A 15,895-nucleotide genomic window follows, 5' to 3' on the forward strand; every position below is an offset into this window, starting at 1 on the left:
GGGACGCACATTTGACCCCTGGTTGGGGAACTAGGAGGCCATATGCTATACGGCTCAGCCAAGAGAATATGAAAACAAAACAAAAACCTTTCTGACTTTGAAAACTATAACTTATTTGTTAAAAAATCTTTTTATTTTGTATTGGGGTATAGTCGTTTAACAATGTTGTGATAGTTTCAGGTAGACAGTGAAGGGACTCAACTGTACATGTACATGTATGATAGAACCTATTTTTTTTTTAAGGTTGTTGGCATGTGCTAAGTTTTATGCTGGTTTACAGTTTTAGATCTTGGAGAAATTCAGCTTGTAAGAGTTAAATAGGATAAATATATTCTAGTTTCTGTAACTTTTAGTAGTTGGAGATTTCTTTCTTTTTAAGCATCATTCTGAGGTCAATTCCTTGAACATCTTTCCAGCTACTGGAGAGGTCAGCTATAGTGCAGGTTGTTCTAAAGTAGTCATTCATTTGTTTATTCATTCATGAAATATTGAGTGCTTAGTATGTGCCAGGCAGTATTCTGGGTCTTGAAGATGTAGAACCTAGAACATACTCCTGCCCTTAAAGAATATATATTCTTGTAGAGAGACAAGCAGTTCACTAGGAAAATGTATAGAACTTGTGTAGATCCAGTCCCTTTTTAAAGAAAGGTGGCATGTTGCTGCATCCTCAACAGGAAAATCAAGTTCACATGGCATGCGATACAGCCTCGCCTTTGTGAATCAGTTTTCTTGACATGTAGAGAATTGCCCGTTGAGAAATTAAGAAATCACTTTTGAAGTGAATTTAGTGTATTACAGAACTGTGAAAAAGGCGCAAGAAGGGGATACATAGATTATACTATTTTTTTAAAATGTGAGGGGCGGAATAAGGGGGTAGGAAGGAGGTTCAAAAGCGAGGGGATATATGTGTATATACTTACAGCTGAGTCACATTGTTGTACAGAGAAACCAACACAACGTTGTAAACCAGTTATCCTCTGAATTACAAAAAAATTATTTTATTGAAGTATAGTGATTAACTATATTAATAGTTGTGTTAATTTCTGCTGCAGAGCAAAGTGGTTTATTAATACATATATACATTATTTTCTAATATGCTTTTTCATTATGATTTATCACAAGTTTTCACATATAGTGGGCTTTCCTGATGGCTTAGATAGAGAATCTATCTTCCTGGGTCGAGAAGATCCCCTGGAGGAGGAAATGGAAACCCACTCCAGTATTCTTGCCTGGAGAATCCCATGGACAGAGGAGCCTGGCAGGCTACAGTCCATGGGGTCACAAAGAGTCAGACACTACTGAGTGACTAAGCATATACACATACATTGCATATAGTTCTCTGTATATTATACTATTTTTGATTTTAGAAAACAATTCCCAAACATGGAATTATGCCCCCCCCCCGTCCTGCCATGTATCTTTGACACTTGATTATAGAGTGCTGACCGTTATGTTGTTTAAAGGGCCACACATTACTGTTCCTTTCAATAAGAACATGCAGATCTTATTTTAATAATTTTATCATATCCATCATACCCTGTTGGATAAAGGGCAAGTATTGAGCCATCATGTTCCAGTTGCTAAATAGTGAAATACTGCTGGTCTTATGAAATAGCTTCTGCCTGCATGTTTTCTCTTCCCCAGGAATCTCTTTCCTTGCCCTCAGCAGGGAGTCTTGACTCAGTTCCAGGGCTATAATCAGTCTACTTTATGTTTAATGCTGTTGTTGTTGTTCAGTCACTAAGTCATTTCTGACTACTTGCAACCCCATGAACTGCTGCATGCCAGGCTTCCCTGTCCTTCACTATTACCCAGAGTTTGCTCAGACTCATGTCTGTTGAGTCAGTGATGCCATTGAACCATCTCATCCTCTGTTGCCCCTTTTCCTCTTGACCTCAATCCAGTTGTTAAATACTTGTGGTATCACCTATGTCACAAAAACCAGGATTAGGAGCCACAGAGGTTGCCAAAGAGGAGTTAGGAACAGTGAATTCCCTTACATTTCACTAGGGGGTTTTTAATTTTATCTACTGTTTTCAACTCCACAGTTTGTTTTTTTCTGTTATTTCTTTCTCTTTACTAGCAGTCTATGTTTGTTCTAATCTACATTTCTTTTTCTGTGGCCAAGATGTGTGGCATGCAGGACCCAACCAGGGATCGAACCTCTGTCCCCTACATTGGGAACACGGAGTATTAACCCCTGGACCACCAGGGAAATCCCTAACCTATGTTGTTTTCATACATGCTTTAGTTGTTTAGATATGGCTTCCTTTACTTCTTTGAGCATATTTACAGTAGCTGATTTAAAGTCTTTGTCTGGCAGGTCCAATGTCTGGGTTTTCTTAGGGAGGATTTCTGTTGATTTTTGTTGTAAACTGGACATTTAAAATAATATTGACTAGTAACTCTGGACATCAGACATCCGCTCACCCCAGGGTTTGTTACTGTTGCTCTTTGTTTGTGACTCTGGAACTAATTCTGTGAAGTCGGTATTCTTTGTCATGTTTGGCTACTCAAGTGTGTGTGTGTGAGGATTGCTTGCAGTGCTCTGGCAGGTTTTGTAGCTCTAGCCTTTACTTCTGGCTTGCTCAGAGCCTCAAGGTCAGCTGAAGGTGACAGATGAGGGCCTTCTCAGGTCTTTCCTGGGCATGTGACTGTCTTGTACATGGGCATGGCCTTCTAAGTCCCTAGAAACGAATTGGGGTTTTTCATTTCCCAGTATTTCTTTTTAAAATCTTCTGATAAGCCTCTTGCTAGCCCCACTTGGTGTCACAGTCTCAGGCAACAAAAGTTTTTGACAGATGTGCTCAGGATGGGCTGTTTGTATAGAGTGAGGTAAAAAAAGACAAGCCCTAATCTAAAAAGAAAAGGTTTCCCACTGGTAAAGAATCCTCCTGCCAATGGAGGAGACACAGGTTCGATCCCTGGTTCAGAAAGATTCCCTGGAGAAGGAAATGGCAACCCATTCCAGTGTTCTTGCTGGAATAATCCCATGGACAGGAGAGCCTGACGGGTTATAGTCCATAGGGTCACAGAGAGTTGGACACGACTGAGCACACACATAAACAGTCTAAAAAATACAGCAAACTAGTGACTATAACGAAAAAGAAGCAGACTCACAGAGAACAAATACAGATACAGAGAACAAACTAGTGGTTACCAGTGGTGAGGGGGGAAAGACGATGTTGGGGTAGGGGCATAGAAAGTATAAAATATTGGGTGTAAGATAGGCTCCAGGATGTATTGTGCAACATGGGGAATGTAGCCAATATTTTGTAATTGTACGTGGAGCTGTCCAGTTACTCAGTCATGTGCAGCTCTCTGCAACCCATGGACTGCTACACGCTAGGCTTCCCTATCCTTCACCTATCGCCTGGAGTTTGCTCAAACTCATGCCCATTGAGTCAATGATGCCACCCAGCCATCTCATCCTCTGTCGTCCGCTTCTCCTCCTGCCTTCAATCTTTCCAGCATCAGGGTCTTTTCCACTGAGTCAGCTCTTCGCATCAGGTGGCCAAAGTATTTGAGCTTCAGCCTCAGCATCAATCCTTCCAGTGAATACTCCGGGTTGATTTCCTTTAGAATTGACTGGTTTGATCTCCTTGCAGTCCAAGGGACTCTCAGGAGTCTTCTCCAGCACCACAGTTCAAAAGCATCAGTTCTTCGGTACTCAGTCTTCTTTATGGTCCAACCCTCACATCTGTATGTGACTACCAGAAAAACCATAGCTTTGATTATGTGGACGTTTGTCAGCAAAGTGGTGTCTGTGCTTTTTAATATGCTAAGTTTGTCATAGCTTTTCTTCCAAGAAGTTAGCGTGTTGTAGTTTCATGGCTGCAGTCACCATCTGCAGTGATTTTGGAGCCCAAATAATAGTCTGTCACTGTTTCCATTGTTTCCCCATCAATTTGCCATGAAGTGATGGGACCGGATGCCATGATCTTAGTTTTTTGAATGTTGAGTTTTAGGCCAGCTTTTTCACTCTCCTCTTTTACCTTCCTCTAGAGGCTCTTTAGTTCCTCTTCACTTTCTGCCATTAAGGTGGTGTCATCTGCGTATATGAGGTTACTGGTATTTCTCCTGGCACTCTTGATTCCAGCTTTAACTTCATCTAGCCCAGCATTTCACGTGTACTGTGTATATAAGTTAAATAAACAGGGTGACAGTTACAGCCTTGCTGTACTCCTTTCCCAATTTTGTAAATGGAGTATATCCTTTAAAATTTTTAATTAAAAAAAAAAAAACACAAATCCTGAGGATAGAGCTTTGAGTGGACTGCCAGATAAGGCAAATAGTGGCACTTCTCTGACAATGGGAATTTGGGGATGCTCTAAACATGTCTTATCACCTCTGTGGCTGCCAGCTTGCTGGTTTCACAGGTATTGTGGTTGGAAGGCTGCTGATTTTTAAGGCTACCTTGTTGCTAGCAAGATGGGAATGAGATTAGGGAAAGTTCAAATACCACAGGACTCATTTGTTCTTACAGTCAGCCATCTAATATTCCTGGGATTTTAGCAAGTCTTTGGTTTATTTCCAGAGTTCCAAAAAAGTTGATGTTGACAGTGCTTGCCAGTGTTCTCATTGCTTTTATGTAGGGGCAGATTTTTCTAAGGTCCTTACTCCAGTTTAAAAGTCCTTCATCCTACCTCCACTACTTTTTTCTGTCTGTGCCTCCTCCTGCTCTGCTGGGTCTCTCTGCTTCAGCTGTAGAGTTGCAACTCTGCCAGCTCCAAGTGTTTCCAATCTTTTGGTTTACTTTTCTCCTTGATAAAAGAACCTGTCTGACAGTGCAGGAGATGCAAGAGACAAAGGTTCGATCCCTGGGCCAGGAAGATCCCCTGGAGTAGGGCAGAGCAACCCACTCCATTACTGTTGTCTGGAGAATCCCACCAACAGAGGAGCCTGAAAGATTACAGTCCATAGGATCCCAAAGAGTCAGATACAACTGAAGCAATTTAGCACAAACTATTATGTAAGTTGCTTGTGTTTATTTTATTGCCTGTTGTCCCATCTAAAACAAAAGCTCTGTTATGGCAGTGATTTTTTTTTTTCTGTGTTGTAGTGACCTCTGTATCTCAGCATCTAGAACAGTGTCTGGCTCAGACTGATGCTCCATAAATATTTGTTGCATGAATAAATGAATGAATGAGTGAATAAATGGTTAAGGGTTATACACATTTTTAAAGAGAAAAAAATTAGTTTCTGCTAATCAGATTGCTTTTATAAACTACTAGTTACTCACACCTTGCTTTTTACTAAATATGTACTGTAATGCACTTACAGTGCTCATTGTTTATTTGGTATATAGTGTCTCCATGAGGCCTTTACTTAGGAGGCTTACTTGAGTGTGGTTGGGGCTCAGGCAGGAGGAGGTGAGGAGTAATTTTTTATAACATCATATGTGTGTATGTGCACTTAGTCACTCAGTTGTGTATGACTCTTTGTGGCCTTAAGGACTGTAGGCCCCCAGGCTCCTCTGTCCATGGAACTTTCCAGGCAAGAATACTGAAGCGGGTTGCCATTTCTTAGTCCAGGGGGTCTTTCCAACCCCAGGATTGAACCATTGTCTCTTGTGTTTCCGTCATTGGCAGGCGGGTTCTTTACCACTAGCGCTACCTGGGAATCCATAACATCATATATAACTTACTTAATTGGCACTGAGAATTTTCCCACAAAAATTTATTCAGTATTTTATATACTACACTGTTGTTGCTAGTGTTGACACTTTGTGACCCCATGGACTGTAGCCTGCCAGGCTCCTCTGTCCATAGGATTTCCCAGGCAGGAATACTGGAGTGGGTTGCCATCTCCTTCTCCAGGGGATCTACCTGACCCAGGGATAGAACCCAACTCTCCCGCATTGGCAAGCAGATTCTTTACCTCTGAGCCACCAGGGAAGCCCATACTACTCTGTTAGAGAGTAGGTAATGTTGAAATGTGTATGACATTATCTCTGCTCTTTAAAAAAGTTTACAGTTTATTTTGAGAGAAGAAAGTTGATGTAAAAACTCTTCTCCTGTGGCCACTAATAGAGATCGTTCCTTGGCATTTATTTCTTCCTTTACTTCATAGACTTAGCTATGTGTGTACTGGAGTAGCTGTCCCTAACTGTAAGTTCCTTGGGAGAAAGGAACCATGACTTCCTCATTTTTTTTTTTACTTCCTCATTTTTGTATCCTCACTTGCAGCCTAGAATAATATATATTGAATTATTGCATGAACTGATTTATGTGGACATTCTTTCAAGTTCATAAAGTATAGAGAAATGTCAGGTGATATTTCCTAAGAATTAGTTATAGTTAATTTTAGTACAAAGTAGTATTTAATATACTACTATAAATAGTACAAAGTAGTATGTAAGTGCTAAACATGAGTGCTAAGTTTTACGGGACTTTTGGAGATGATGGTATCACTGTGGACTGGGAATCTGGGGAGGACTTTGCAAAGGGAGGACTCTGGTGGTCCAGTGGTTAAGAATCTGCCTGCCAGCGCAGGGGACACAAGTTCGATCCCTGGTCCGGGAAGATCCCACATGGAGCAGAGCAACGAAGCTTGTGCGCTGCAACTGGTAAAGCGCATGCACTCTAGAGTCCATGCTCCATGACAGGAGAAGCCTGCACACCACACTGAAGAGTAGCTCCTGCTCACCGCAACCAGAGAAAGCCCATGTGTAGCAATGAAGACTCAGTGCAGCCAAAAATAAATGTAAAATAAAGACTTTGTAAAGTGGGTGGGATTTAAGCTCTGAAGGATGTGTAGTTAACTGTTCTATGATTACGGATGGGAAGTGTATTCCAGGTGGAGGGAAGAGCTAGTGAAAATGTTTAGGAGCAATACCCAGAGCATATTTAGAGAGTACTGAATGGGTCAGCTGTGTTCAAGTGTGAGGTATGAGTGTGTGCGTGTGTGTGGTAGAGGGCAGAGGGGGAATAGTGATTCTGAGCCTTCTACTTGCCATGTCACTTTTAGACAAGTTCTTTAACCTCTCCTTTGTTTCTTTATTTGCAATTGGTGCAAAGGAGTTGATGAGTTTGGCTCTTAAAAATTTGTGATTTTTTTAAATGTCAGAACTTTAGTAAGTAGTAGTAATAAGATGTTTTTGAATACATGGGTGGTTGACAAGAAGTGTATTTTAGTGCTTCTGGGAGATTCATAAATATTTCAAAGAAGAAACTAGACGGATTTCCCTGGCAGTCCAGTGGTTAAGACACTGCACCCCCAATGCAGGGGGGCATGGGTTTGATCCCTGGTCGGGGAACTAATACCTGCTGCGCAGTGGGACCAAAAACTAAAATGTCAAACAAGTAAAAAAATAATAGTTTACCCAAGCATATCCAACAGATTAACCTTCTAACACATAACAAATATAAAAAAATTATATAAAAAAGAGAAACTAGAGGCAGATAAATCAGTTATTCATGTTAGTATTTTGAATATAAAGCTTCATTTAAGATCAGGGAGATGAGAAATAACAGGAGAGATGTTAGAAAGATTGATAAGCTTCCCTTCTTAAGTGGGTGAAGCAGAAAGGAGAAATGAAATGTTCTTTGTGTTTGATCTTTGTTAATTTGATTAATATGTGTCTTGGGGTGTTTCGCCTTGGGTTTATCCTGTTGGGACTCTCTGGGTTTCTTGGACTTGGGTGGCTATTTCCTTCCCCATTTTAGAGAAGTTTTCAGCTATTATCTCCTCGAGTATTTTCTCATGGCCTTTCTTTTTGTCTTCTTCTGGGACTGCTATGATTCGAATGTTGGGGTGTTTCACATTGTCCCAGAGGTCCCTGAGGTTGTCCTTATTTCTTTTGATTCTTTTTTCCTCTCTGCTTCATTTATTCCCACCATTTTATCTTCTACCTCACTTATCCTATCTTATGTCTCCGTTATTCTACTGTTGGTTCCTTCCAGAGTGTTTTTGATCTCATTTATTGCATTATTCATTTTTAATTGACTCTTTTTTATTTCTTCTAGGTCCTTATTAAACATTTCTTGCATCTTCTCAATCTTTGTCTCCAGGCTATTTATCTGTAACTCCATTTTGTTTTCAAGATTTTGGATCATTTTTATTATCATTATTCTAAATTCTTTTTCAGGTAGATTCCCTATCTCCTCCTCTTTTGTTTGACTTGGTGGGCATTTTTCACGTTCCTTTACCTGTTGGGTATTTCTCTGCCTTTTCATCCTGTTTAGATTGCTGTGTCTGGAGTGGGCTTTCTGTGTTCTGGTGGTCTGCGGTTCCTTTTTAATGTGGAGGTTTCACCCAGTGGGTGGGGTTGGACGATTGGCTTGTCAAGGTTTCCTGGTCAGCGAAGCTTGCATCGGTATTCTGATGCGTGGAACTGGATTTCTTCTCTCTGGAGTGCAATGGAGTGTCCAGTAATGAGTTTTGAGATGGGTCTGTGTTAGGTGTGACTTTGGGCAGCCTGTATGTTGACACTCAGGGCTATGTTCCTGCGTTGCTGGAGAATTTGTGTGGTATGTCTTGCTTTGGAACTTATTGGCTCTTGGGTGGTGGTTGGTTTCAGTGTAGGTATGGAGGCTTTTGAATGGTCTCTTATTAATGTTCCGTGTAGTCAGGAGTTTTCTGGTGTTCTCAGGTTTTGGGCTTTAAGTCTCCTGCCTCTGGATTTCAGTTTTATTCTTCCAGTAGTCTCAAGACTTCTCCAACTATACAGCACTGATAATAAAACTTCTAGGTTAATGGTGAAAAGATTCTCCACCGTGAGGGACACCCAGGGAGGTTCACAGAGTTACATGAAGAAGAGGAGAGGGAGGAGGGAGATAGAGATGAGCAGGAGGAGAAAAAGGGGGGACTCAAGAGGAGAGAGACAGAGCTACGCAGTTCTCTGTTCCCAAAGTGTTCTCCATAGCTCACATAGCCCATAGCTCCATAGCTCACATAGCTCCATAGCTCCATAGCCCACAGCTATAGCTCCATAGCTCCATAGCTCACATAGCTCCATAGCTCCATAGCCCACAGAGATTCACAGGATTGGATTGGGAAGAGAAGGGGAAGGGAGGAAATAGAGGTGTTCTGAGGTAGAACACAGAGTCAAAAGTGGGAGAGAGTAATCAACACACTCCTCAGTAAAAATGGGTACTGAATATTAGATTCTTAAATGTCCAAACTTATATTACATACTGAAAAACAAAGATTAAAAATCTAGAGGTTAGACTCTTAAAAATACAATATTAAAAACAAAACCACAAAAAATTTTAGAAATATATATGACGTTTGGTTTAAAAATATGGCTTTTTTTTTTGGCAAGGTTATAGTGAAATGAAAATGAAAACTGAGGAGTAATAGAGGATTTTAAAAGAAAATAAGAGAAAAAAATAAAACAGGAAAAAAAATTTTTTTCCTAATAGTAAAAATATATGAAAATGAAAGTTAAGGAGTAGTGGGGGAGTAATAGGGAATTTTAAAAGAAAATAGAGAAAAAAGAAAAAAAAATTTGTTTTTAATTTAAAAAAAAAAAGGTAAAAATATATCTAGGAATTTCTCTGGAGCTGTTGCGGTCAGTGTGGGTTCGGTTCAGTTTCAGACAGCTCCTTGTTCCAGTTTACACTTCTCGATATCTATAGGCCCCTTCTGGTGTAGTCGGTGTTACCTACAGGGATTTTAATCTGTTGCACTGGTCCCTTCTGAAGCAGTTCCCTTTGTTTGTTTGGCTTCTGTTTGCCGGTCTCTTCAGTGTCTAATTTCCACCCTGACACAGGCGGGTGGAGGTGGTCTCTTGTTTAGGTTTCGCTGGTTCAGTCGCGCTGTGGGGAGGCAGGGGCGCTGCAGACAGATATCACTGTGTGTGGGGAGCACTCGCAGTGTTCCGGCCACACTGGGTTTGCCCCGCTCACGGGTGTGTGCTCTCCCCGTCTACACTGTTCAGGCTCCCGGCTGCTCTATATGGAGCGGGCCCTGCGTTGCATGCGGTTCCAGTTTTCGTGTACTCCACAAAAGCACGGACTCAGTTGGGCCTGCATTTTGTGCCTTCCCTGGCCCGAGCAGCTCAGGCAGCCAGGAGCTTGACGGGCGCACTCTCCCCGGGTGCGGTGTGCCTTCTCCCCTCCACGGTCCCAGCCTCAGTTTCCTCGTGCATGCTGCTTGTGTCTATTCTTGGGAGCTGGCCTCTAGCCGCGACCCTCCCGGCGGATGTCAACCATCCAGAATCTCAGGAAGTCTTTGGTTAGAAACTGGAGGCCTGTTTGCAGTTTGGTAGGGGATGCGGTCTCTGGGGCCGAGTTTGCCCCTTTCCCCATCCCCCTGCCTCCGGCAGGGATGGGCCGGTCCACAGCCAGCTAGCTCTTCTCTGTAATTGCTCAGTCCCTTTGTTCTGCAAATGGCCGGCAGTCTGTTCAGCCGTCAATTTTCTCCCTCTCTCTTGATATCCCACAGTTTAGGTTGCTATCTCACATTAGCTCCCTCCGATTGCCCTCAGGGCATTCAGGCCCGGTTTTTACCCTAAGCAATGCCGCCTGCTCCTCTCCGTTCCGCTCCCACTTGCTGGTGGCGGATACGGGCGTCTGGGGTACTTTTCTGCTGGGAGTTGCTTTTAGGCATGTAATCTGTGAGTTTTATTTATTTTTCCTCCCAGTTAGGTCCCTAGCTCTTTTGTCTCTGTTTATCTTTTATATTTTGTCCTACCTCCTTTCGAAGACGATGGGCTGCTTTTCTGGGCGCCTGATGTCTTCTGCTAGCGGTCAGAAGTTGTTTTGTGAAGTTTGCTCAACGTTCAAATGTTCTTTCAATGAATTTGTAGGGGAGAAAGTGGTCTCCCCGTCCTATTCCTCCGTCATCTTGGCTCCTCCCCCAGAAATGAAATGTTTAAATTTAAAACTAAATGAACTGAGGATGATGTGTAGGATATTAGGAGTAACCCATTGTTTTGGTTGCAAGTTGGGGTAGGAGGAGAGGATTGAGCTTAGTGGAAAGGTAAAGTTTTATTTTAGACACGTCTAAGTGTGCTGGAAGATGAATGAGAACAAGACATACCCACTTCCTGAAAGGTGATCCCAGTGACCATATTCATGCAGAAGAGTGAATTGAAAGGACAGTGGACTTCCTCCAGAGGAGATAGAGGGAAAGGGAGGCCAGGAGTCTCTGGGATACATGGGGAAGACGCAGCTCACAGGATTGGTAGGGACTCGTCCAAAGGAAACAGGAAAGCCACTTGGAGTCTTAGGATGCTGTTTTACTTCTTTGTTTGTACCCTCCCCACTATCTGGTGTTTAATGGCCATTTCTCTTCTATTCAAAAGGATCTACCGCTACCAGTCTCATGACTATGCCTTCAGTAGCGTAGAAAAGTTACTGCATTCCCTAGGAGGGGACGACTATCTCGGATTATTTAACCGGTCACTTCTTGAAACCTTGCAGAAAGCAGGCTTCTCTGAGAAGTTCCTTGATGAAATTATTACTCCTGTCATGAGGGTAAATTATGGCCAAACTACAAACATCAATGGCTTTGTAGGTAAGTCAGGGCTTGGAATAGTTCACGGACATTAATTGACAGTGCGGTTTACCTGATGCTTTGGTGGCTCCTTACTTTAGGCCATGATTTGGAGAGGACTACCTTCCTTTGTGAAACCTCAGACACAATGAAAATCTTGGCAGCATTGTGCATGTGTAGATGAGCATTTTTATGGGAACAGAGTCTGGTTTTTATTAGTTGAATGGTCCTCAACTGGGGGAAACTTTGCTCTGAGGGTCATTTGGCAGTGTCTAGATTTGGAGCCAGATGCAGCTGTGTGGGAAGGGAGAGAGGGTAGAGGGCCTCTTTACAGAGTCAGAATTAACGCATTTTGTCCTACTGCCAACAGGGGCAGTGTCAATGTCCTGTACTGATCCTGGCCTTTGGGCAGTAAAAGGTGGCAATAAACTTGTTTGCTCAAGGCTCCTTCAGGCTTCCAGAAGCAACCTTGTCTCGGGCTTAGTAATGTCCATAGAGGAGAAAACAAGGACCAAGCAGACAGGTAAGCTTGAACTTGTTTTACTGTTACTGATTTCCCCTGCAGAAAATAGCTGTCAGGGAGAAAAGCCTGTTTTTCCAGCTCTCGCTCAGTTCCAGATGATGAAATTTTAAATTGGAGGTTAAGTGTTGTGTGTCATGCAGAAATAGATACACATGTGCTCAAGTCCAGTGGCATGACTCTTTGGATTTAAAAAAGAAATTCACCCTCAAAAGTAAACATTTCATATTTTGTACCTGTTGACAGGTTTTATTTCCATTCCAAGTAGAAAATTTGCCTCAGTGTAATACAAATGCAGGGGCCAGTTATCTTAAGGGATAAAACTTGTTTAAGTCCTTAGAATTATGGAGAAACTATTAAGGTATAGAATTATTTTTAGAAGGTATAAAATATAGTATGTTAGAAACACTTAAAAAAAATATGCTTTTTTATTTCCTCTAGGAAATCCCTCAAAGGTGTATGAAGTGGTCTACCAAACTGGATCTGAGACCCATTCAGACTTCTATGATATTGTCCTGGTGGCCACTCCATTGAATCGGAAAATGTCCAACATAAATTTTCTCAACTTCGATCCTCCAATTGAGGAATTCCATCAACACTATGAACCTTTAGTGACAACTTTAATTAAAGGGGAGTTGAATTCAACTGTCTTTAGCTCTAGAGCCTTAAATGAGTTTCATCTTGGTACAGTCTTAACCACTGATAATCCAGATTTATTCATTAACAGCATTGGGCTTGTGTCCCCTGTAGAAGAAGACAGTAATCCTCAGCCAAAAGCAGATATAGCACATGTCTGGAAGATCTTTTCTGCAGCACCACTTAGTAAAGAACAAATTTTAAAGCTCTTTGTGTCCTACGATTATGCTGTGAAGCAGTCATGGCTTGCATACCCTCATTATACGCCTCCAGAGAAATGCCCCTCCATCATACTTCATGATCAACTTTATTACCTCAACGGCATAGAGTTTGCAGCAAGTGCCATGGAAATGAGTGCCATTGCAGGCTACAATGCTGCTCTCCTTGCCTATCACCGCTGGAATGGGAACACACACATGATTGACCAAGAGGACTTATATGAGAGACTTAAAACGGAACTATGAAATACCACTCTCTCTTTTATCCCCCTCCTGGTTCCAAATGGAATATCACTGGCAAAAAAAAAAAAAAAAAAAAACATAGTCTGAACAGAGACGATTTTGAATCAGATATTTTGCCATTATCATCATTTAACAAAAGTAATCCCAGTGAGTCATGAGAAATGCAAGGTTCTAATTAAGCATGAAGGTAAAACTATTGCATCTCCAAAATCGAACTCTTTCTTGAATATCCATCAGCAGCATTTCTCAAACTTGTCTGATCATAAGAATCATCTGCAGTTTGTTAGACATATGAATTCTCTAGCTCCTCTGGAGGTTCTGATTTAGTACGTCTGGGATGGGGCCCTGGATTTTGAATGAAACTTTAAAGCATTTTAAGCTGACCCCTTGAGGAAGACTGGACTAGTTCATTTGCGCTTCACGGTTGGATGTGATCTTCAGTCAGGTAAAATAACCATGGGAACTGGTATCTTATGCCTGGCTATAGTAACTTATATTTTGCAAATGACATATGCCCATGCTTAAAGCCTTGATTTTCAGAATGTTCTTTTGATTGCTTCTGTCTCTATTTCATTAGGGGTGAAGTTCAGAAGTCTTAGTGTAGTATAGATGTCACACAAAAATCTCAAGTAAAATGAAAAGCAAGTATAGGCTGCTGATTTAAATTTCTTAAATTTGTCTTCTATTATCAAACCCTCACCTGAGGAGCTTTGAAAAATGGTGACAGCCCCACAACAGAGATTGGTTTAATGGACTGAGGATAGGACCTCAGCTTTTTGTAGCTTTTTATTTAGAGTTCCTAATGGACAACTGGGGTTTAGTCACTGATGTGGGGGTTTATGATGTTTTCAAAGGGTTTTTAGTGCCTTAAAAGTCCCAAGAAACCCAATCCATTATCAAAGCAAATCCATGTTGCAAAGGATTTCTCTCAGTGAGAACTCTAGTAGTCTTGGTAGTAAGAAGCATCGACAGTTTCACAGCAGAGGCAACTTAGATGATTCTAGAGCCTCTGGCACTAGAATATATTCAGTGACCCCACACTTGATCAGATCCAGTTTATGTTCAAACTGTTAAATGCTTCTGAAGGTACTGCAGCATTCTGATTGAGAAATTGGTTGTTGAAATCTTGTTTTGAGGCGGTGGTTCGGCTGTGCATTGTAATCACCTGTAGGACTGCTTCTGAAATGATTCCAGGATGTAGCCAAACTTGAGACTCAGTTCTCCACCTGTACAAAGATCATGAGTGTCCTTATCTTGGAAGGACAAAACAAGTAGAAACTTCTGAATTCTAAAAGTAACTGAACTGCAACCAAGTTAACATATATTGTCTTTTTGAAGAAGTCCTCCTCCAGATGATAGCAGTTGCTCCTTTTAGCAAAAAGGAGAACATTGATTCTTAAAGCGATTTATTCTCTACAATTGTGAATATTAATATGCTGATAAAACTGCCAAGATATTTGATGTAGAGGCAGGAATTAAATTTATAGTTTGTCAGAATTAGCTTTTTACTATTTTTATTCTTAACAAGTATGTTAAGAGGCATTTGTACTGTTTTCCTTTTGTGGTTTTAAAGAAGAAAGTATGTAGAGTATAGCACTGTTGTGTATATGCTAAAAGTGGGTGAATTCTAGTGGAATAATTTCCAATGTCTGCAGACTTGTTTTGCAATGGCAAATTATTTTTAGAACACCAGTTTTAAATATTGCTGTTGTATCAAACCCAACTCTTTTCCAACGAGGCATCTGAAGTTGTTAAAGAGCAAAAAGGTTATCCATATAGTAAGCATGTTAATTTTAATGCAACTAACAGAATTCAAAAAGACTTAATTGGAAGAAAGACCTGTCAGGGCCCATTATTCCAGGAGGCTACTCAAGTGAAATTTTTACAGAACAGAAGAGACTGGTAAAGATTATGCACAGGCTGAAGGAAGGCCAAGTTCTGCTTCAGTGTTACTGGAAGGCTTGTTAAAACATGGCTGGCCTCACCCCTTGAAATGTTGCAGTATGTATGGAGTAGCATACAAAAGACTGCATTTCTGTTATGTTCCTACGTGATGCTGCCGGGTAGGAGCCACACTTAGAAATTCTACCAGTCCTAAATTCAGCTTTATGTGGTTGCAATGTTAGGGAAGGTTTAAAGGGGAGAATGGAAAAATAAAAATGTATGGCCTTCACATCAACTCTAGTTTGATCCCTCTAGCTGTATTTTTTCTGTAAACATTTCGTATAAATAGGGAATACCATTTTACATACTTGTTTACAAGTACCTCACATACTGTGTATATCCTACTCTAGTTTTAAAGTGACTCATGATTTGTAGGCTTTCTACCAGATCACAAAAATAAACTTAAGCATTTGCTTGATAGATTTTTTTAAAGTTAGGTTTATGATACATGTCTGTAATATTATCTCTTATTGGAGTTTGTGCACCATAAAATTACAAACTAGGTGAGTATATTACGGGCAGCATTATCACCATCTTCTACCCCACAAAGAACCACAATGCACTGGAATGTTTTCCTCTGGAATTGTATTTCTACTCTTGTCTTCAACATTTTTTCCCACTTATGTTCAAAATAAAAACAATGACATCATTACTTTCTGTGTTTTACTTCTGTTGGTACTATATGGTTGACTCTTAAAACATTGTGGGGGTTATGGATGCTGACCCTTTGAGCAATCAGGTCTCTGCATATACAGTTCCTGTACTCAGTTTGGAATCCATATTCAACCATGGATGGTGTAGTACTGTAGTATTTACTATTGGAAAAAACCCGTATATAAGTGGACCTGCAGTTTAATCCATGTTGTTTGAGGGAAACTACTTGGAATGTGAA

At 41.0% G+C, this 15,895-nt stretch overlaps 1 protein-coding gene across 2 annotated transcripts in view; it reads left to right on the top strand.

The window, feature by feature from the left end:
- Positions 1 to 15,655, top strand: part of PCYOX1 (prenylcysteine oxidase 1) — a 45,869-nt gene extending 30,214 nt beyond the window's left edge. For both annotated transcript variants that reach the window (XM_070480665.1, XM_020877797.2), the window contains exons 4-6: positions 11,252 to 11,463; positions 11,813 to 11,965; positions 12,404 to 15,655. In XM_070480665.1, coding sequence (XP_070336766.1) covers positions 11,252 to 11,463; positions 11,813 to 11,965; positions 12,404 to 13,062 — 1,024 coding nt within the window. In that variant the 3' untranslated portion in view covers positions 13,063 to 15,655. The remainder of the gene's footprint in view (positions 1 to 11,251; positions 11,464 to 11,812; positions 11,966 to 12,403) is intronic.
- The last annotated feature ends 240 nt before the right edge of the window (positions 15,656 to 15,895 follow it).

This window comes from Odocoileus virginianus, chromosome 2, assembly GCF_023699985.2.
Source record: "Odocoileus virginianus isolate 20LAN1187 ecotype Illinois chromosome 2, Ovbor_1.2, whole genome shotgun sequence".
Classification (NCBI taxonomy): Eukaryota; Metazoa; Chordata; class Mammalia; order Artiodactyla; family Cervidae; genus Odocoileus; species Odocoileus virginianus.